Source organism: Sphaerodactylus townsendi, linkage group LG17 (genome assembly GCF_021028975.2).
Source record: "Sphaerodactylus townsendi isolate TG3544 linkage group LG17, MPM_Stown_v2.3, whole genome shotgun sequence".
Classification (NCBI taxonomy): domain Eukaryota; kingdom Metazoa; phylum Chordata; class Lepidosauria; order Squamata; family Sphaerodactylidae; genus Sphaerodactylus; species Sphaerodactylus townsendi.
The window spans coordinates 5,835,618-5,858,093 of NC_059441.1; the positions used below are offsets into that span (position 1 = coordinate 5,835,618).

The window sequence follows — 22,476 nt, forward strand, 5'->3', positions numbered from 1 at the left end:
TTGAAGGCCTTTTATCCATGTACTAGCCAGGACTGGCCTTACTCGGCTTCAGAGATGGCTGGGGGGGGGGGGGGGGGGTAATCAGGCTAGCCTGAGGCTATCCCAAGTCTAGGTGTTACCATAATGATGACAGTAAACAATCTCGCATCACAATACTTCTGTTGGGTCATCCTCACTGACCATTTGGTCTGGTTAGGACTGGTCTTACTGTTCATTTGAGCTCATCATGGAAGGTAGGAAAGTCCTCCAATGGATATTAGCAGCAAGGGATCCAGCCTCATGCACTCCTGCCACATCATGGGGGTGAACCACATTAGCCAAATCTGCTGTTGTGTGAAGTGTGGAGGTCAAGGGTGAGATCCCTCCTGCCTGCAAGGGATTCATGCAGGTTGGTCTTTTTCTGGCAGCTGAGTGTTGCTTAGGGTCCTTTGAAGGTTCACTACCTCAATGTCCCATCCATCCATTTTCTTTTCCCTTTATAGATGAAGCGCATCTTACAGACAGGACTTTCAAGACCACCCCAGGAAGAGGCCCTAACCCAGTGGTTCTCAACCTGTGGGTTGGGACCCCTTTGGGGGACGAACGACCCTTTCACAGGGGTTGCCTAAGACTCTCTGCATCAGTGTTCTCCATCTGTAAAATGGATAAATGTTAGGGTGGGCGGCTCAGCTGGTGGAGGGAACCCTGCAATAAAAGGGTCATGCATTAGGGAAGGTTGAGAACCACTGGGCCCAACCCCTCCTCCAGCCTACCTAGGGTGGCTAAAACTGTCAGCTGGCTTGGGAGGCTTGCACCCATTCCCCGCGAATCCCAACTTTACACCTTTTAGCTATTAATTTGACATTGTCCATCCAAGTGCTAGCCAGGACTGGCCCTGCTTGGCTCCAGACATCAGAGATCAGGCTAGCTACTGAAGTCTGGGTGTTTCCATAGCAATGGCAGTAAACAATCTTGCATCACAACACCTCTCTGTTAGGTCATCCTCACTGGCCATTTGGTCTGGTTAGGACTTTCTCTCATACTGTTCATTTGAGCTCATCAAAGTGGCAGGTAGGAAAAGTCCTCCAAGGAAAGGTTCATGGACTTCTCTGCCCTCCCTTCCTGCAGACAGTCCCTCTGCCTTTGGTGGTGGAAGAGACAGGAGACAGAAAACCAGTATTCCTCCTTGTATGGGATTATGCCTTGGCTTTCTAACAGAATGCAAAGCCGCATTAAAGAGGCCCATAAGTACTGCTCTGTTGTTTTCTCCTCTGCTTCCAGGCCAACCCTTTTTACAATGGATGGAGTTTTCCTTGGCCTTCTTGAGCCAAGCCCTTATTTCCCAAAAGTGTTTGCTTTTTTTGGCTTCCACGGCTGCCATTTTTGGTATTTTTACATGCCATAGGTGACACTCATAACATATTCCCCATTTAGGTGTCCATGTCACACTTCGGGGGTGTCTGGATTAGTTTTTCTTTCTTCCTTCGAGACATTACATTTAACGTGCATCATTCCAGTGGTCTAAGCGCTGCATTTTTCTTAGGGTGCCCCTTTGGAAACTTGAGCCTCCTTTTGGAAGCTGGTGCTATCTCAGATGCCTCCTCCCCTACCGGTGGGACCTTTGTTGCGGGCTGGTATTTCCCAGTGGCTTCTAAGCTCCCTGTAAGCTAGTTTGCTCATACCACTATGTGCCCCTAGAGCATTAATAGATCTACCTGACTGTGCTCTTCTATTTTACTGCAAAAAATCCCACATGCTTGTAACAAATGGCACAGTTATGTTTTCTTCATAGTTTTAAAAACGCTTCTTTTGCTGTCAAACCGCACGACCCCTTATGCCAACCCTGGTCGAAGCCAAGGCAAGAGACATTTGGAGGTGGTTTGCCATCGCCTTCCTCTCCAGCACGACACACTGGTGACCTCTTTGAAGCCCTTTTTATCCATGTACTAGCCAGGACTGGCCTTTACTGGGGGGCTTCAGAGATGGCTGTGGGTGGTAATCAGGCTAGCCCGAGGCTATCCCAAGTCTAGGTGTTACCATAATGATGACAGTAAACAATCTCGCGATCACAATATTATTCTCTGTTGGGTCATCCTCACTGACCATTTGGTCTGATTAGTACTGGTCGGACTTTTCATTTGGGCTCATCAGAGAAGGTAGGTAAGTCCTCCAATGGGATACAGCAGCAAGGGATCCAGCCTCATGCACTCCTGCCACATCATGGGGTGGAACCACACAGCCAAATCTGCATGTTGTGTGAAGTGTGGAGGTCAAGGGTGAGATCCCCTCCTGCCTGCAAGTGATTCATGCAGGTTGGTCTTTTTCAGCAGCTGAGTGTTGCTTAGGGTCCTTTGAAGGTTCACTACCTCAATGTCCCATCCATCCATTTTCTTTTCCCTCGAGTAGATGAAGCATGATCTTACAGACACAGGACTCACAAGACCACCCCAGGAAGAGGACCTAACCCAGTGGTTCTCAACCTGTGGGTTGGCATCCTTTGGGGTACTGAACGACCCCTTTCACAGGGGCTGCTCTAAGACTCTCTGCATCAGTGTTCTCCATCTGTAAAATGGATAAATGTTAGGGTGGGCGGTCACCACAGGAGGAACTGTATTAAAGGGTCGCGGCATTAGGAAGGTTGAGAACCACTGGCCTAACCCCTCCTCCAGCCTATCTAGGGTGGCGCAAAAAACTGTCAGCTGGCTTGGGAGGCTTTCTGCAAAACCATCTCTGAACTTTACACCTTTAGCACACTTGACATTGTCCATCCAAGTGCTAGCCAGGACTGGCCCTGCTTGGCTCCAGACATCAGAGATCAGGCTAGCTACTGAAGTCTGGGTGTTTCCATAGCAATGGCAGTAAACAATCTTGCATCACAACACCTCTCTGTTAGGTCATCCCTACCGCCATTTTGGTCTGGTTTAGACCTTCCACACTGTTCATTTGAGCCTTATCATGGCAGGTAGGAAAGTCCTCCTCCAAGGAAAGGTTCATAACTTCTCTGCCCTTCCTGCAGAGAGTCCCTCTGCCGTTGGGGGTGGAAGAGACATTGGTGACATTGGTGAAATCCAGTATTCCTCCCCTTTGTATGGGATTATGCCTTCGCTTTCTAACAACAGAATGCAAAGCCGCATTAAAAAGGCCCATGTTTGCCTGCTCTGTTGTTTTCCTCTGCTTCCAGGCCAACTCTTTTAATACTCTGATGGAGTCTTCCTCAGCCTTGAGTGAGGACCTTATTTGTCAAAACTGTTAGCTTTTTTGGCTTCCACAGTTGCAATTTCTGCGGTTTTTACATGCGTATAGGTGACACCCAAGAGAATTTCATTTTAGGTGTCTCATGTCACCCCTCTCTGGGGTGTCCTAATTATTTTTCTTTCTTCCTGAGACATGTAAATGCACATCATTCTAGTGGCCTAAGTGCTGCATTTTTCTTAATGTGCCCCTTGGGAATCTGAGCCTCCTTTTTGAAGCTGGTGCTATCTCAGATGCCTCCTCCCCTCTACGGTGGAACCTTGTTGTTATTGGTATCTATTAGCCCCGGGCTAGCCTGATCTCCTCTGATCTCTGGAGCCAAGCAGGGCCAGTCCTGGCAAGTACTTGGATCGACACAATGTCAAGTGTGCTAAAGCCAGTAGTTATGGGGCGGAATGGGTGCAAGCCTCCCAAGCCAGCTGAAAGTTTTTTGTGCTACCCTAGATAGGTTGGAGGAGGGGTTAGGCCAGTGGTTCTCACTGGGAATGGGTGCAAGCCTCCCAAGCCAGCTGACAGTTTTTTGTGCTACCCTAGATAGGTTGGAGGAGGGGTTAGGCCAGTGGTTCTCAACCTTACTAATGCCGTGACCCCTTTATACAGTTCCTCATGTTGTGGTGACCCCAACATTAACATTTATCCGTTTTACAGATGGAGAACACTGATGCAGAGTGTCTTAGGCGACCCCTGTGAAAGGGTTGTTCGACCCCCAAAGGGGTCCCGACCCACCAACACTATCCAACACTATTGAACACTTACAAAAACTGAGTGCAACTTGCACTACCTCAAAACTACAAGAAACCGTTGCACTCAAGCTGATGTGAAATAAAATGTTCTTTACTATTATGTATCCAGTTTTGTCATCTTATTTCATTTCATATATCATCATATTACATACATAAATCCATAAAGGATATCCGTCCATATTTCATACTTCCAAATTCATAATTCATAAGAGCAAAAATCTATTTTTTCAGTCATCCATACACCAGAGTATATATGTTCTATTCCATCATTATCCAATTTTTTGGCAGCCCACTTAAAGTACCATATCAAAACAAACAGGAAACGCTTTGCGCATAAGCGCATTTCTCGACTACTTCTTCAGCAATATATGCTAATATATGTAATTTTTATAGGCTTCCTACAGGTAATAATCTCTCCTCAGAGCTGTCACTCCCATCCTGCCTTCGGTTCTGTTCATTTGAGCTCATCATGGCAGGTAGAACAGTCCTCCAAGGAAAGGTTCATGGACTTCTCTTACCAGTGGTCTAAGCGTTGCATTTTTCTTAGGGTGCCCTTTTGGAATCTGAGCCTCCTTTTGGAAGCTGGTGCTATCTCAGATGCCTCCTCCCCTCTATGCTGGGACCTTGTTGTGGGCTAATATTTTCCAGTGGCTTCTGGTCTTCTGTAAATTAGTTTGTCATACCACTATGTGCCCCTAGAGCATTAGATCTACCTTGCTTTTCTCTTTTATTTTAGTGCAAAAAATTCCACATGCTTGAGCCATACGGCATAGTTATGTTTTCTTCACAGCTTTTAAAAATTTTCTTTCGCTGTCAATTACATTTGACTTATGGCAAACCCTTCTGCTGAAGTTTTCCATGCAAGAGACATTTGGAGGCTGCGGTTTGCCAATGTCAGTCTCTCCCGCACTGCCCTGGTATTCCTGAAAGCCTTTCATCCAACTATTAGCCAGGACCAGCCCTGCTTGGCTTCCAGAGATGGCTGGGCGTGGTTAGGGGTATCAGGCTAACCTGAGGCTATCTCAAGTCTAGGGCGCTACCATATAACGATAATAGCAACAATCTTGCATCACAATACTTCTGTTGGGTCATCCCTCATTGGCCATTTGGTCTGGTTAGGGACTGGTCTTCCTGTTCATTTGAGCTCATCCTGAAGGGTAGGAAAGTCCCTCTAAATGGATGAGAAGTAGCAGTTAAAGACTCCAGCCTCAGGCCCTCCTGCTTGTTATTCATGGGTGGTGGGTGTGTGAACCGGCCAGCTTGGGCCCATATCTGCTGTTGTGTGAAGTGTGGAGGTCAAGGGTGAGAGCCCTCCCAGCTGCAAGGGATTCAGGCGGTCTTTATTTGTCAGCTGAGTGTTGCTTAGGGTCCTTTGAAGGTTCACCACCTCAATGTCCCATCCATCCATTTTCTTTTCCCTTTATAGATTAAGTGCATCTTACAGACAGGACTTTCAAGACCACCCCAGGAAGAGGGCCTCACCCCTCCTCCAGCCTATCTAGGGTGGCGCAAAAATTGTCTGTCAGCTGGCTTGGGAGGCTTGAACCCATTCCCCCTCAAAACTTCACAACTTTAGCACACTTGACATTGTCCATCCAAGTACTTGCCAGGACTGGCCCTGCTTGACTCCAGAGATCAGGGGAGATCAGGCTAGCCTGGGGCTATTGAAGTCTGGGCGTTTCCATAGCGATGGCAGTAAACAATCTTGCATCACAACACCTCTCTGTTGGGTCATCCTCACTGGCCATTTGGTCTGGTTAGGACTTTCCATACTGTTCATTTGAGCTCATCTTGGCAGGTAGGAAAGTCCTCCAAGGAAAGGTTCATGGACTTCTCTGCCCTTCCTGCAGACAATCCCTCTGCCATTGGGGGTGGAAGAGACAGAGACGCAAATCCAGTATTCGTCCTCATTTGTGATTATGCCTTGGGTTTTTTTTTAGAGAACACAAGGCAATTAGGGAAGCCCATGTTTGCCCGCTCAAATCCCCCCCCCCCCCGTTTTGTTTATAGCTGGTTGTTGATCCTTTCCTGGCCAATCCTTTTTATCAGTGGTGGGATCCAAAAATTTTAGTAACAGGTTCCCATGGTGGTGGGATTCAAACAGTGGCGTAGGCCCAATGGGGCTGGGCGGGGCACGACGGGGGCATTGCCGGGCATTCTGAGGGTGGGGCTGTGGCAAGGACGCAGGGCACATGCACCCCAGGTGCAGTTCGCTTTAAGGAGTCTCCAAACAGCTTACAAATGCCCCCCCCCTTTTCTCTCCCCACAACAAACACCTTGTGGAGCAGCAGGTGGGGCAGAGAAAGTGGGGAATCAAATTCAGCTCTCCAGATTACAGCCCAGCCCCACAGGAAAAGTTAAAGCTTTCAGGTGCTTTATGCCCCAACCCCCCCCCCCCCCAAGGGCATTCACAATTGCAAACAAGATTTTAGGGATAAAAGTGCAGTTTGGATTTGCACATTACCTTTAAGGAGTCTCCAAACAGCTAACAAACGCCCCCCCCCCCTTTTCCTCTCCCCACAACAAACACCTTGCAGGTGGGGCAGAGATTGCCTCCCTAGCCGGCCTATGGGTTTCTCCTGTGCTGGCCGGCACCCGTCTGCTGGGGAGAAGGCTTGAGACTGAGAGCAATGGCAAGGACTTAATGGAGAATAAGGCACTGCGCTCTGGGCTTGCTGGGGCTTGCAAAATCAGCCGGTGGGGGGGGGGGCATTTTGGCGCCCCCCCCCACGTGACTGCAATGGATGCGCCCGGGGACATGGGGTACCCCTTGTCCCTAGGCAAATACGCCACTGCCTCTGAGCGGACCCAATTAGTAACCCCCTCTCGGCGCACACACACTCTCGGGAACCTGTGAGAACCGCTGGATCCCACCTCTGCTTGTAAGCGTCTGTGTTCTGTCTGACACACGAGCCCTTTGATCATAATTGTCTGCACCGCTTCAAATGCACTGCAACACTGATGCCATTGAAGTTTCAACTTGCAACAAATCTTCTGCTCCTTCTGCTTTTAGTTAAGAGCAGTCTTGGTTCAGGGGGGGAGGGAAGTTTAATTTAAGCTGTAAATATGTCACAGACAATACGAGGTTATGCTGGTATCCTTTTAATCAATATATCTAATTCTAATTTTGCAGATAAAATCTTATCGCTCTGCCGGGACCGCCTGGCCATATTTGATGCCAGACCGCCTCCTGGTCCTATTTTGGACCACTTCAGGCCCCTCTCCGTGGACAATTTGAACAGAAGTGGGGGGCGTGGGGGCGGGGGAAGAGCCATTTCTTCACACAAGGAATGAGCTTTTGGGAGTCAACACTCCTTCTGTCAGATATTCTGATGAAAAAAAACTGGCTCTCGAAAGCTCATGCCTTAAAAATCTTGTTGGTCTCCACATGATGCTGGACTCGTATCAGGCTGTTAGCCTTTGTAATCCACCCCTGCCCAATCCCCTGTTTGTTTACACTGAAGTAAGTCAACCTTATTTCCGTGAGACGTTCAATTTAGTGAACATGCATTAGATTATTTGTGTATTAATATGTATCTATGCAAATACGTGGCATTAATTGGGAAAAGGTTTTCTTGTAAACAGGGGGATATAAATCCAACTCTTTTTCTTCTGTGTTTGTGACCACCAAGACAGGTTGCCAAGGCCAGAGACACAAGAAGGTCTGTGTCTACAGTCAGCCCAGAGGTCTGTGGGATGAGCTCAGAGCTTTGAGAGTCAGCTGACAGGGAGAAATCCACAGCTCCATTTTCTGTTCTGTTTGGATTTGATCCCAAAGAGGCGAGTCGCGCTCTGGAGCCAGAAAGCGCATTGGCAGGCCCTCGGGCGCACAGCTCCACTCTGGGAATCACTGCTGTAAGGTTTCTCAGCTTACAAAGATCTACAACACACCTGTCAAACTCGTGGCCCTCCAGATGTTATGGACTACAGTTCCCATCATCCCCTGCCAGCATGATGCTGGCAGGGGATGATGGGAACTGTAGTCCATGAACATCTGGAGGGCAGCGAATTCTGGAGGGCCGCGAGTTCTGAGCCTGTGGGCTCAGAAAGGCTGGAGCGCCCGGGCCTCCCCTCTGAGCGCTCTTTCCCTTCCCTGTGCAGGCCTCGAGTCTTTGCGGGACAGCGCCCACTCGACCCCCGTGCGCTCCGCCTCGCACGGCGACGCCTTCCTGCCGCGCTCGGAGAGCTGCCGGGCAGAGAGCAGCGAGCGGGTGGCCATCATCTCCGACGAGATCTACAGCCCTCTGGACAGCGTCCTGCCCACCCCGGTGGCGGAGCACAGCCTGGAGCTGATGCTGCTGTCCAGGCAGGTCAACGGGGCGCCCTGCAGCATCGAGGAGGAGTCGGAAGCCGGCACCCCCACCACGGCCGAGGCCCCCGGCAGGGAACTGCGGGCCTTGGGCCCGGGCACGGCTCGCCGGGGCCACGCCCAAGCGGAACAGGTGAATAAGTTTGTTTTAAGTGTCCTCCGTTTGCTCCTTGTGACAGTTGGACTCCTGTTTGTTTTGCTCCTCCTCCTGATCGTCCTTACCGAGTCTGACCTTGACGTTGCCTTTTTCCATGATATTCGCCAGACCCCCGAGTTTGAACAGTTCCATTATCAATACTTTTGTCCCCTCAGGCGATGGTTTGCCTGCAAAATCCGCTTCCTGCTCAGCCTCTTCCTTGACAGCTGAAGGGAGGGGCGGCCTCCTCCTAGTCACTAGCCAGGTGGACTGTGGAAGAGCCCCGGGCAGTGGGACGCCTCGCACACGGCACCCTCGGCACATAACATAAGGCCTCCTTTCATGCCTCAGAGTGCGCTGCGGCCTGGCCTGGCCTGGCCAGGGGGAGAGAGCGGAAGGGAGAGAGAGACTCCTGCCAGACCCCGGCTGCCCGCTGTCCCGCCCGGGGGCTCCTCCTGCAATGCCAGCTTCTGCAGCAGATCCGCTTCCTCACTTTAAAATTATTCTGCAACCTTCAAGTTTCATTTTAGCTTTCATAGATGTGCTCACGTCAGAAATTCCAAGGGAAAAGAGTTTTATTTTGTTACTACGGATACCTGCATGATGCGCCAGCCAGCCAGGCAACCTCTGGCTAGACCCCCACCTGGCTCAAGAGGACCGTTGGTTGTTTGAGGCAGGAGCTTCTGTTACGGTGCTACCACATTGCAATTTCAAGATGAAAGGGACTCTTATTTTATTGGAACTCGTAAACGTCCATGGTGGAGAGGTGGCAGAAAAACGAGCTTCTGGACCATACAGCGTATCTTGGTACTGAATGGGCGAATGGAATTGAGGAGCGGCTGTGGTTGATGCAATCCGATCAGCCAGCACCTCAGTCCTTTACAAATTGCCGGCAAGCTACGCCTGCCTGCTGCGGTCGACACTGGGCCCTTCCCCGTAGATCGAGAAGGTGCTGGTATTTGAAACATGTTTGTTGGGAGTTTTACACTGGGCGCTACGAGCGGAACAGAGGTCGGCAGAACTTGGGCTTGACTGGCGAAGTCCGGCGAACGGTCATATGGCGGCAGAGACAATACCTGGGGGTAGTAACTGTGTGTGTGCTGGGTCAAACCTCAGAGTGTAGGGAGGAGTGATCACATCTGTGGTCCCCGAAAGACATTTCGATTCAGAAAGCTGTCCTGGTTCTTTGTACTACAGAAGAACAAACTTGCTGCAACGTATATTTTAACAAAATGCTATTTTGTCAATGAGCAAAGACTTTTTTTTTAATGAAGTAGATGAACACGCAAGACGAGGTGGTTCATCAACAAGGGATTCTGGCAGCAGGCGGGCTTCTCAGGAGCCCTTCGACAGGGTGGAGAGGATCCCTAACACTAAACTGGGAAGGAGAACAACCCAGCTCCGCTCACTCAGCCGTCCAGCCTGAAGGCGTTCCATCCTTTTAAACATGGTTCTGCATCAGAGTCTGAGTGTGTAAAAGAGCCGCTGGTTTTGTCAAGGGAGCAATAAAAATTGTACGTCGTCCTCTTCGGTGTAAACAAGAGAACGGACTCAGCGTGTGTTTTATTTCATCTCAGGGAGAGATTTCAAGACATCTGGAACTCTTAATCAAAACGCTTTCAAAAGGCTGGATTCATTCTCTTGTCTCTGAACACAATTTCGGCAGGAGCGCCTCCCCTCCCCATTCCTGAGCCACATACAGAGTTCATAAAAGGGGGGGGGGGAGGGGGTGGACCTGTGGTCTCCAGCCCTGCTTTCCTCTCCATGTGCAGCCATGCGCTTGCCCCAGCTGGTCCTTTATTGTTTGGAAAAAGATCACAATCACACTACTAGCCATACACCAAGTATTGGTCCGAGACTCGGCTGGGGCGCACGCATGGTGCCATGGAAAGGACGCCCCGGAATCTGAACACAGCCCTGGCGGCCTGCAGGTATCTCACTTCTGGCCATTAAACGCAACAGCTAGAAAGCGCGTCCCAGGAGACAGGCTGTACTTTCAGCACATTTCAACAAGATTCATTAACTTTTGGAACGCCTGCCAGGTGACAGGAGGGAGAGATTTTACAAGAAGAGCTACTGTTTTATGCAACACAGCAACGAATTAATTTCTAGTGTCGTGTTCCTACCTCAGTCTGTAGTAAACGATGCTTCTATGCAGCGAGCGAGAAGTCTTAATTTAACATTCTCCATCATTCTGACAAAGATGCAGTATTTCATTTTTTTAATTGTTGGTGTTTTCCTCATGCCACAATTAATGTGTCCAATTATGTTTATCACTTTTGTATAAGAAACGTTTTTCCACACGGGCAGCCTTTGAATACTGGTAGTGGCGACAGCTTCGGGCGGCTGTTTCTCTTTTAAACACCCAGGATGCAATCCGGAGGGGAGGTCTGTTGCGTGCCTCCCCTGGGACTTGTGTGGGAGAACTTCCCAATGTCTTGTGCCCTGTTTTTGCTAAGCATTTTACCCTGTGACTTCTCCAGCCGGTAACTGAAAAAAGTAGTTTTCCCTGTCTTGCCCCAGAGTACCTGTCTTCTGTTTCACTACTGAGTCGTTACAGGTCTCATGTGAAGAAACTGTGGTGATTTCCATAGATTGCTGTTATAAGTGGAAATGACCCTCTTAGTATGGCCTAGTTAACGTACTGCCTCCATAAGCAGTAGAAGGTGCAGTACCTGAAAAATGTGAATTTTAGTTTTCATAATATAGATGTTAACCTTTCATGTGCCAAATGCTGTATGTTACATTTTTTCCTTCAAAACTGTGTACATTTTCTACATATTCAATATGTAGTTAGCATAAAATCATTGGTGCCATAAAGTATTTTTAAATTGAAATAAATATTTAAATATTATGAAAATGATCCGTTTCGTGTAATTTGACCAGGGCTTGACGGCAGTTGCCCGAGAGGAGTTTTAAAAGACCAGCTGCTCCAGAAGACGTTTCTTTCAAGCTCAGATTTCATGCAAACGTGCTGGACTTGGCCTGCTTACGTTTAGACAACAAATTTTAAACTAACTTCACTCCCCCCTTCACTCAAAGCATCCTGATGTCTTTGGGGAGGCAGGAGGGGTCAGGGAGTAGTCCCGCAACATGAGCTGAGTAGTCTGCAAAGCATTTTGCATGCTTGTTTTAAAGGGACCCCAAACGGAACGACCAGAAGGTACCAGGCTGGGAGGGTTGGGGGGCCACTGTTGTCCAGCAGTCTCTGTTTCCCTGGGGGGGGGGTGCAACGTTAAGTATTACTATGCAGAAGAGGCCCCTCCCCGTTTGGTTCTTGCCGTTTGTAAATGAGCATGTAGAAAAACTAATCCCCCCCTCCTCCCTTCTCTTGAAGCTCTCTAGAAGTATCTTCCTGTCTCACAATACTACATGAAATATTCCATTCAAAGGCCCTGTTCAGGTTTCTTAGCTGCTCTGAACAAACCGTGTTAAGTTAAATCTGTTTGGCTTTGTATAAAGTATGCCACCGCTCAGCTCCCGTTATTGATAATCCACACCATTTTAAGATTGGATTGAATACATTTTATTCCAAATACGTTTCTTAGCCTTAAAACAAACAGATATAAACAAAAACCAAAACAAAAGCATCCAAACCATTCTTGGTTCTCTGAGATAAAAGGAAATGTTCCTTTCCAGCAATGCACAACTTTCACTCTTTAAAAACATGGAGGCGCCCACTAGAATTGCCCCCTGCCATAATGTACCTGGTTGGGTGCCAAGCATTGATGGAACACACGGAGCCAAGGTAGTCGGCACTGGAGAACGAATGCAGCAGCTCTCCGGTTGTGTGGAAGACCTCCACTCGTCTTGGTCGAGCCATGCTGCCCACCACAATGCAGTCGTCCCGTTTGGGGTCCCACACCGCCCGGAACCTGGTCAGCCAGCGGCCTGTATTGTTGTTATGCCTAGACAGAAAGGGCAGGATGCAGAACTCTTTGTTTGGGACTCAGCACCCATTTTTCTGAGCCTGGTTCCTGCTTGGGATTTCAGCTCCAGTTTGGGAAATTTCTAGAGATTTCCTGGAAGGGACTAAGTGGAGCTAGAATGTCAAAGTCCACCCTCCAAAGTACCCATTTTCTGTCGGGGAACTGATCTTTGTAACCTAAAGACCCACTGTAGTTATGAAATATATCCAGCCGCTACCTGGAGACTGGCAACCCGAGTCCTTGCCTGACACCTGCAGCGGCTCTGCCGTCACTCAGTCCCCTTCCCCCAAAGTCATGAGCTCAAAACAGTTCCCTAAACCCACCCCATCCTCATCTTTATCCACTGAGGGCTTAAGCAGAGCTCTAAGAAGGACTTCCTTCAAAAGCTTTGGAAACATCCCTTCTCACAACAAAGAGGCATCGTTTTATTCAAGGTCCTGACGAAACAGTACATCTTGGCGAGCAGGAAAAGGAAAGGATTGAACAGCTGCAGCGGCTCTCACAGCAGAAACCCTGCCGGCGCTCCGGAATCCAGCCGGCTCCATCTGAGGGCAGACACACACACACACACACACACAGGCAGGCAGAAGGGGCCCATTCAGCTGCACCTCGCACAGGTCACGCCCCAAGACATCCTCCTCACTGAACTCACCTGATAGTTGTAAGAATGGGAGCCATCGATGACAAACAATGGGTGCCAAAAATCCTGAAACAAAGTACAAGCTCTTTACTAAAAAACACAGAATTATCATTAGAAATTCACAATATATGTATATTTATATCCCGCTTTTCTCTCTAAGAGCAACCCACAGTGGCTGACAACATTCTGCCCTCTGCCGTTTTATCCTCCCAACCAGCTCCCTGCGAGGTGGGCTAGGCTGAGAGAGGGTGACTGGCCCTGGGACACCCAGCGAGCTCCCGCGGGAGGACAGAGATTTGGGCCTGGAGGCTCCACAGCCTAACATAACACTCTAACCACTACACCACTGCCTGCTTTTCTAGCCAGGACCTGAAATGGCTTATGAATAAATCTGGGGTCAGGAGGGGAGAGAAGAATCCCAAAGTCAAGAGCGAACATAGAAAGACAGAACACAGACAACAAATCTGGGCTGGATCCACCAAGATGACTATTGCAGGTTCCAGGTTAAAAGTTCCCAGTCAAGAGCCCTTTGGCCCTGCCCTGGCCCTGCCCAGGATAAATACCTGCAAGCGGGGGGGTGGGGTGGGATGGGTGGAGCCTAGCTAGATCTCGGCCACGGCTAACAGGACAGAAAGGTTCTCCTTGTAACCTGTGCAGTGCAAACAGAGCTGTGCTGCACCAATGGCAACTTTTCCATTCCCCCCCCTCACTTCAGACTTCTGTGTTTTCAAGCTGCACCCCACCCCCCCCGCAGGCCAAGGGATTCCCTGGAATATCATGGGGGACAGTGGGGGGGGGGGGGGGACAGGCTGTCAAACATCTCCAGGGCATCCTGCACTAGGCTGTACATTTTGCCAGTCTAGCAAGAGAAGGAAGCCTCTCAGACGAATGGAGATCAATCTGATTATACTCTTGAGCAGCAACAAGTCTTTGGCGTGTCCACAAGATTTACAACAGGTCTCTCTCATTTTGCTTCCCCACCCCAGTTTGTAACTTTGCTTATAGAGGTGTTTGCAGAGTGATTACACACCTCAAGCACCCATGAAGTGAGGCCTAACTCGCTAGTGAGCGTGCCACAATAAAAACCACCTTCAGGGAAACAAGACTCTGGCTTATGTTTCCTGCAATAGACAAGGAGGGCTGCCCGTCAGGAATTCAACCTGCAAGCCCCATTTCAAGCATGACTGCACCACAGGTATGACACGTAGGGCAACTGGACAGTGGGGGCTCTATTTTCAGCCTCGCCCCTAATCGTCCCTAGCATCCTCTTCTCCCCACGGCGACCCACCTACCTGCCGTTTCCCCTGATCTGTCCACCACAACCCACAGATCCCTTTCCTGGTTAGTTGCCACAGTTCGGATTCTAAGACGTTCTACTGCGCAAGAGCGGAAGACGGCAGCTCCCTTCCCGGGCTCTCCTGCATACCTCAGGTAATCATCAGCACAAGTGGTCACCACGCGGTTGCCAGTGACGGGGGAAAAATACGCTGAAGCCACGCTTTTGGAATGCCCCACGAGAGGGACCACGGGCTGGCTTCCGCTCTCCTTTAGGTGCCGGACGTCATAAATGCCAACATTCCTGCAAGGCAAATTGTAGAGAGTTCTGCCGGTGAGGAAGCCCTGCCTTGCTCCTGGGAAAGCATTCATGCCCTTGGAGCAGGTGGGAGTTGCCCTCAACGGAATCTGCAACCAGCCCCACTGAATAGATTTCTCTGTAACATTAAACAGCTGAAAACCACTATGATACTTCTGTGCTCAGTGGAAACTAAAAATGGTTCTAGATTTTATTATTATTATTATTATTTATTTATTTATTTATTTATTTAACTGACTTATTATACCGCCCTATCCCCGAAGGGCTCAGGGCGGTGAACAATATAATACCATATGTAAAAAACATACAGTTGAATTAAAAGCATATTCTAAAAACAGTATCCCACAAAAACCCGCATACAACCTGCCCAGAAAGCACAGTGGGTCCCAAAGATGTTAGGGCCCCTATAAGGCAGAAAGGGAGGGGGGGTCAACGGCTGGTCTCTCCGAAGGCCCGGTGGAACAATTCAGTCTTGCAGGCCCTGCGGAACTCTCCAAGGTCCCGCAGGGCCCGGACAGTTGGAGGGAGAGTGTTCCACCAGGCTGGGGACAGAGCCGTAAAGGCCCTGGCCCGAGTGGAGGCCAGCCGCGTCATGGAGGGGCCAGGGATCTCCAGTAGATTGGCCTCTGCAGACCGCAGAGGTCGATTTGGGACATATGGGGTAATGCGGTCCCGAAGGTACGAGGGTCCCAGGCCGCGTAAGGCCTTAAAGGTCAGTACCCACACCTTAGTCAAAAATGTTCACATAAACCCCTGCCCCGTTTTCACAAGAGGGCTAAATTTAGAAGGTGACCAAGTCTTCAACTTCCACAAATGTTGACAAACTTTGCTCCAGTTTCTGATCCTTTCACTCCTAGCGCACAACACAAGGACTCCTTCAGAATGGGCCCCCAGGGACTGAGGTGTGCGTGTTGCACCCGATCAAATGAAGGGACTGTCGGTCCCTCGTGCAGCCAGCTCAGGGTCTACTTCTTTGAGGCAGGGCTGCGTTCCCCCCAGAAGCTCACAGCTTGGGGATGCTTTGAAGATTCAGAGTGCTGAGGGGTACCTCAACCTTTTCTGTGGAAAGAGGCCCCTTTAGCCCTCAGCCCGTCCCCTGGCCACGAGAGTCCACGCGCACGAAGCCTTGTTTCATGCATCCCCACAGGCAGGCAGGCAGGCCTTTTGTATGGGGGCACTCTGACTGTATAACTGCCTCCCATCATTACTTGTAGCACCAAGTGAAAGGGTGTGTGTGTGTGTGTGTGTACGTGCATTTGTTTTTACTGTAAGCCTCCCTCGCTGAGGCTGCTTCTATCTGTTTAAGCTATTTCAGAACTGCCACTATATATCGTTCTTAGGTTTTAAGCAGTAGTTAATTGACTGTTTATAGGACATAGTGCTGGGGATTTTAGCTGTTCTATTGGGATTATTTTGATTGCTTTTAGAAACACTGAGCCCCTGGCCCGACTTGGCCAGGAGCATCGTGACACCCCCCTGCCCCCGAAACAGACGCCTAAGAAAAAACATCACTATTTTCACCATTTGCTCGGCACGTTCTTACCTGGCTCCCGCAGCAATGAAATACTGTCGGCTGACTGGGTGGACGTGGACAGTCCTCGTCACTGAATTAAGATCGGCAGAAACCTCAGCAGACGTTCCAGGTGTCCGTTTGTCTACGACGGCCACCCTCCCGTCCCACATCCCCACAACCAAAGTGGAGGCATCGCCGGCCAGGAAGTCAAACGAGGAGAGGGCGAACTCCTCATTCCGATACACCTGAGAAGACAGAGGCTTCACTTTGGCCTGGCTGAATATTCCTTGTCCAGTCTAAATTCCTGTTGCTAAAGTCTGCTGTTTTTATGTCGACATTTTACCCCAGAGGAAGCTTGCCTTAAACTGCAGAAAACCCTAAACTCCAAAAGTGGCCCGGTCTTCCCTCAGCCCTCTTTTCTGTGCCTTACAGACACAGGAGTCATGAAGAAAATTCCCCATCCCAAACTGAGTTGCAGCTGAAATTTAGATTCAGACAATAAAAAAGGCACAAGAAGAAGAAGAAGAGTTTGGATTTATATCCCCCCTTTCTCTCCTGCAGGAGACTCAAAGGGGCTGACAATCTCTTTAGTTGCCCTTTCCCCTCACACAATGTAAACAATCCCTGTGAGGTAGGTGGGGGCTGAGAGAGTCTCCAGAGCAAGCTGTGACTCAGCCCAAGGTCAACCCAGCTGGCGTGTGTGGGAGTGCACAGGCTAATCTGAATTCCCCAGATAAGCCTCCACAGCTCAGGCGGCAGAGCTGGGAATCAAACCCGGTTCCTCCAGATTAGATACACGAGCTCTTAACCTCCTACGCCACTGCTGCTCCAAGATGAGTGAAGGACATTCGAGAAAATGGGGAAAGCACAGTTCCATTAGCTGGAGCTTTTCTAAGAACGTTAACCGCAGATATTCTTCCGTCATCAGCCCCTAAGTGAGGACAGGACACCCGAGTTTGCTCGCCACACTGTCGTTATTAGAAGGGATTTTTAGCAGGTCACCTCATCAAAGGCAGTTCGCGCAACATCTCCGCACCGCAGAGTGCCGTCGTGGCTCAGAGACAGGAGGTGGGCAGGGGTCACAGGAGAAAACTGCAGGCAGCTGACTGGCCGGCTGTGGGGAAGAAAGGCATGCGCCCCCTCTCCCGAGGAGCAATCCTGGAAAGTGCAAAAAAAGGGTCGTTTGACACCCCCCTCTCGGAAGTTCAGCAGGCAGGACGGCAGGCGGCAGCAGCAGCACCTCTGTCTTGGTCCACAAACACGGCCAGCAAACGTGCTGTTGAGCTAGCTATGACACACACACCCCCGCCAGAGGGTCAGTAGCCACTCACCAAGTTCCACAGGCCCACGTGCCCCTCCTTATCTCCAGCCGCTACCAAAGTTCTGCTTTCGGACGGGTGAACAGCGACGGAGTAAATCCGGGTGTGGACCACTTTGGCGACCGCGTCTTCCTGGAGAACCATGCCCCGCAGAGCGGCCTTGTAACTAGGCCACAACAAACCACAGGTGAGACGCCAGAGAACGAAACAAGTGCCCACTCAAAAAAGACAGAAAGCCGTTTTTCAAAGTTACCTCTCCAGGTGAGGCAGAGACGTCTCCGTCTTCTGGTGCTCGATCTACATGATTGGGGGAGAAAGCGCTTTACTAGAGGTGCTCGCTGGACTGAACATAAGAACATAAGAACAAGCCAGCTGGATCAGACCAGTGTCCATCTAGTCCCGCTCTCTGCTACTCGCAGTGGCCCACCAGGTGCCTTTGGGAGCTCACGTGCAGGATGTGAAAGCAATGGCCTTCTGCGGCTGTTGCTCCCGAGCACCTGGACTGTTAAGGCATTTGCAATCTCAGATCAAAGAGGATCAAGATTGGGAGCCATAGATCGACTACCTCCATCCACATAAAATCTGTCACGGTCCAAGCCCCTTTTAAAGCTATCCAGGTTAGTGGCCATCACCACCTCCCTGTGGCAGCATATTCCAAAGACACCAATGTCACACGCTATCGCGTGAAGAAGTGTTTCCTTTTATTAGTCCTAATTCTTCCCCAGCATTTTCAATGGATGCTCCCCTGGTTCTAGTATTGTGGGAAAGAGAGAAAAATTTCTCTCTGTCCACATTTTCTACCGCATGCATAATTGTATAGACTTCAATCATATCCCCCCTCAGACGCTCTCCTCTCCAAACTAAAGAGCCCCAAACGCTGCAGCCTCTCCTCATAAGGAAGGTGCTCCAGTCCCTCAATCATCCTCGTTGCCCTTCTCGGCACTTTTTCTATCTCTTCAATATCCTTTTTGAGATGTGGCGACCAGAACTGAACACAGTACTCCAAGTGCGGTCGCACCACGGCTTTATATAAGGGCATGACAATCCTTGCAGTTTTATTATCAATTCCTTTCCTAATGATCCCCAGCATAGAGCTTGCCTTTTTCACAGCTGCCATTGCATTGAGTTGACATTCCCATGGAACAGTATGAATTCTCATACTGCCAAAAAGTTAAGCCAATGAAATTTAACAGGGTACCTGGCTTATCTTTGCCCATTCGCTCAGAAACTCTTCTGTTAGTTCAGGTGTCTGGTCTTGGTCAGCAGCTACCATGTGAACGGGACCTGGGGGCAAACGGGGCTTTCGAAGGAGGAAAATTGCAGAGACGGTTACTAGTTCAACCTACCTGTCCATATTTAACCACTTAGAACCAGCCAACAGAGCTACCTCCTGACTCCCACGTCCTAATTCTTCCCTTGACTCAAAACCCAAACGACTTCTGAAGAAAAGTCGAGATCCTTAAAACTCACAGGAAACCACATTTGTCCCGACAAGGAAACAAAGGCCCCTTCCGCACACACAGAATAATGCATTTTCAAACCACTTTCACAACTGTTTGCAAGTGGATTTTGCTATTCCGCACAGCTTCAAAGAGCATTGAAAGCAGTTTGAAAGTGGATTATTCTGCATGTGCGGAAGGAGCCAAAGACCGCCAAAGTCCAGCCTTTTGCTTCTTAGCCAGGAGCTTCTGGGGACCCCTCCGGCAGCCACCCCGCGCCCTCCCTTCTCTCAGACACGAACATCCCGGCACTCAATTGCCCCGGAAGACCACCAGTTTCCATAAACAGAAAAGGGTTGATCAACTTCCTAAAGGCCGTGCAGAATTACACAAACCTCTGCCCCCTGTTCTTCCTAAACTCTGTTCCCTTTTCCTGATCATCCAGCTCCCCCTCCCATTCCTTTTCCTGCTGTTTCTGAAATCATATGTCCAGATCGGTGCAGTTTTCCAGATGTGGACGCCCCATCGGGCAGTCATTCTGAAGCATGAAGGCCAGCACACGGCCCTCACGGAGGAAATCCCCACGCTGACTTTGATCCCACTAGGACCATGGTGGCCAACCTGTGGCACTCCAGATGTTCATGGACTACAATTCCCATCAGCCCCTGCCAGAATGGCCAATTGGCCATTCTGGCAGGGGCTGATGGGAATTGTAGTCCATGAACATCTGGAGTGCCATAGGTTGGCCACCACTGCACTAGGACAAACTAACCTGGATAGTCCTGGGGGCCAGTCTGGCCTCGCCAGGCCTCAGTCGCTTAGCAGGGTCAGCCTTGGGTATTATTTGGATGGGCAACCTGCAACCGCCGAGGAACACCGGGGCTGGGATGCAGAGACAGGCGAGGCAAGACCCCTCCAAATGTCCCTGGCCACCAAAACTTCACAGAGGCAGCTGTTACTTGATGGCCAAAAAAAGGAAAGGGACAAACTGTCTTGATTTTACAGCAAAACCCGTCCTGTAAAGTGATGAACTGCTGGAGAAGCCAGCCCCCCCCCCCCCGCCCTCAGGGCTGCACGATGCAGTTCTCCACTCTGCGTGGGCCGCCTCACCTGCTCTTCCACTGCAGGTCCTGCCAGAACGGGCTTTTCTGGAAGTGGCACTCCCAGGGGGTCTATTCGCTGCAAGCGCATCGATCTTCGAAGCGTCGTCTCCACGGTTGCTTTGGCCTGCTTCACCCTGGAGCAGTGATGGTGAACCTTTTTGAGACCGAGTGCCCAAACCCCACTTATTTATCGCAAAGTGCCAACCCGGCAATTTAACCTGAATGCTGAGGTTTTAGTTTAGAAAAAAGTTGGTTCCCTCTTCCTCCGCCCCACCCGCTCGAGCAGGGGCCAGCCTGCTCTAGCCTCCAGCATGTCCCGCGTGCACTGCTCTGTGCCTCTCTAGCATCTCTGCCTCCTCTGCTACCCCCCTCGGGCAGCAGCCACCCAGAGCACAGGCACCAGGCTCGCCAGCTGAGTCCTCCCTGCTCACCGCGGTGTGCGCACGTCGTACTCAGTGGCCCAGGCCAGCCTAGATGTGTATGTGTGTGGGGGGGGTGATTTTCCGCCCCCCACATGATGAATTCTGTGTATGAGTGCCCATAGAGGGTTCCGAGTTCCACCTCCGGCACCCGTGCCATAGGTTCGCCACCACTGCCCTAGAGAGAACACGGCTGCCCCATCAGGGACTGGGCCTCAACTCCACGTCTCTGACCTCCACACGAACACAGGCTCAGCTGCTGCAATTCGAACCAACTGAAGTGTCTCGGCCATCGAGTCAGAGCACAGATCACTGTGGCCAGATCCCGCTTGGGGAGGTTCAGCGGGGGGGGGGGGGGGGTCAACAGAGGAGGCCTGAGCTTTCATCGGCAAGCAGGACCCAGCCACACCTCAAGGCCACAAACCTGCTTTTCAAGCAATTCCCTCCCCCCTCTGGCCTCCCATGGCTTTTGGTCGGGGACCGAGACTCCCCCACAGTCTTCCTTGGGCTGAGCACCAGTGTGGCCCCCCCTCATCCACCCGTTCTTCCCTCTGGGCTCCTGTCTGGGGCCTCCGTGGACCTGTGCACAACTCGGCTGTTGAGGAAAAACTGAGCCGCGTGGTGGCCGAGACGCCTTCAGTCTGCCGAGTGCCCCCCTTCCATGACGACCACTGCAGGTTTTCTGAACGTCATGGACGGGGTGCAGCTGAAGGTGGGTTCCCCCTCCTTTCACACCTGAAATAACAGCTGGCCAGGTGGAGCTGCAGAGCCCTCCTGAGCAGAGTCCGTCTCTTCTGGGGCCTGTGAGGTGCCCAGGCCTCCCTGCAGTCTCCGTGGCGTGCCAATGTCAGGCCTGTCTCCCACCCGGGCCGGCACCTTCCAGCTGGAGCCAAGGTCACGCCTGCCCGCCCGGGCTGTTGTTCATCTGGGGCCTAATGATGGCCCCTTCTGTTTCCACTGGTTCACAAGGGGACACTGAGGCAGCCCAGCTCTTGCACCTTTCCTGGGTGCAGCAGACAGACCCTTCCAGCCTCCCAGCTCCCCCGGGCGAAAGAAAGGCACCTGTGCGCGCTGAAGGTGCGCCTGACCCGGACCTCACCTGTTCACTCGGGCAGGACGCCTCCCGGTGGCCCCTCTCCGCAGCCGGGCCGCTGACTGGGAAGAGAAAAGGCGGTCGCGGCAGTCAGGCAGAACTTGCCAGCCCGGGAGGGGGGACCTTTTTCGCCCCCCAACTCCGCCCCCCCGGTCCCTGCCTGCTTTCAGTCCGGGAGGGGCCCTCCTCCTCCTGGTGCCCGGGGGGGGGGGTCTGCGCGGGTACCTGGAAGAGCTGCAGGGAGGCCAGGAAGGCGGCGTTCTCGCGCAGGTTCCGCAGCCGCTGCCTCTCGTAGGCCGACAGCGGCGCCCCGGACGGGTCCTGCTCCTCCTGCTGCTGCTGCTGCTGCCGGGGGAGGGCTCAGCGGTCCGGCCGACCCAAGCCCCGCGCCCGACACCCACCACGGGCCTGCCGCACGGAGGGAGGGAGGAGGCGGCGGCGGCCCTTCCACGCCAAACCCCCCCCCCCCGGTCCCGTCCCGTGGCCAAGGAGCAGCCCGCCCCCTCCTCACCTGCCCGGGGGCGCCGGAGCCCCTCGCGGGCGGCTGCTCCATGGCCGCCGCTGCTCTGCCGCCGCCTCCTGCGCACTTCCCGCCAAACGCGGCTGCCCCGCCCCTCGCCACGTGCCCCCGGCCTGGGCTCTTGCGGGGTGGCGCCGCCCCCTCCCCCCGAAGACTCCTCCCACCCCCACCACGCGGCCAGGGGCGGAGGGGAGAGGCGAGCAGGAGGAGGAGCAGGAAGGCGGGTCTGTACCCCGCTCTTCTCTCCTCTTAAGGAGACTCCACGAGAGAACCGGGACTGGTGTTTGGAAGATGCTGCCACAGGAGGTAGTGATGGCCACTCACCTGGCTAGCTTTCAAAGGGGCTTGGGCAGATTGATGGAGGAGAAGTCGATCTATGGCTACCAATCTCGATCCTCTTTGATCTGAGATTGCAAAGGCCTTAGCAGACCAGGTGCTCGGGAGCAACAGCCGCAGAAGGCCATTGCGTTCACCTCCTGCAGGTGAGC

At 51.6% G+C, this 22,476-nt stretch overlaps 2 protein-coding genes across 2 annotated transcripts; one reads left to right on the forward strand and one right to left on the reverse strand.

Annotated features, from left to right (window-relative positions):
• Positions 1–226: 226 nt before the first annotated feature.
• On the forward strand, positions 227–9,179 carry LOC125424636 (FERM domain-containing protein 5-like). The gene is made up of 3 exons (XM_048482039.1): positions 227–233; positions 8,076–8,416; positions 8,596–9,179. The coding sequence occupies exons 1-3, from the start codon at positions 227–229 to the stop codon at positions 8,641–8,643; spliced, it is 396 nt and encodes a 131-aa protein (XP_048337996.1). The 3' UTR covers positions 8,644–9,179.
• A 2,742-nt stretch (positions 9,180–11,921) lies between these two features.
• On the reverse strand, positions 11,922–22,107 carry WDR76 (WD repeat domain 76). The gene is made up of 12 exons (XM_048482033.1): positions 21,980–22,107; positions 21,694–21,813; positions 21,475–21,530; positions 19,964–20,090; positions 18,613–18,714; positions 17,668–17,711; positions 17,427–17,580; positions 17,098–17,253; positions 16,126–16,340; positions 14,415–14,567; positions 13,001–13,054; positions 11,922–12,327 (listed from the first exon to the last, which is right to left on the reverse strand). The coding sequence occupies exons 1-12, from the start codon at positions 22,019–22,021 to the stop codon at positions 12,072–12,074; spliced, it is 1,479 nt and encodes a 492-aa protein (XP_048337990.1). The 5' UTR covers positions 22,022–22,107; the 3' UTR covers positions 11,922–12,071.
• Positions 22,108–22,476: the final 369 nt, after the last annotated feature.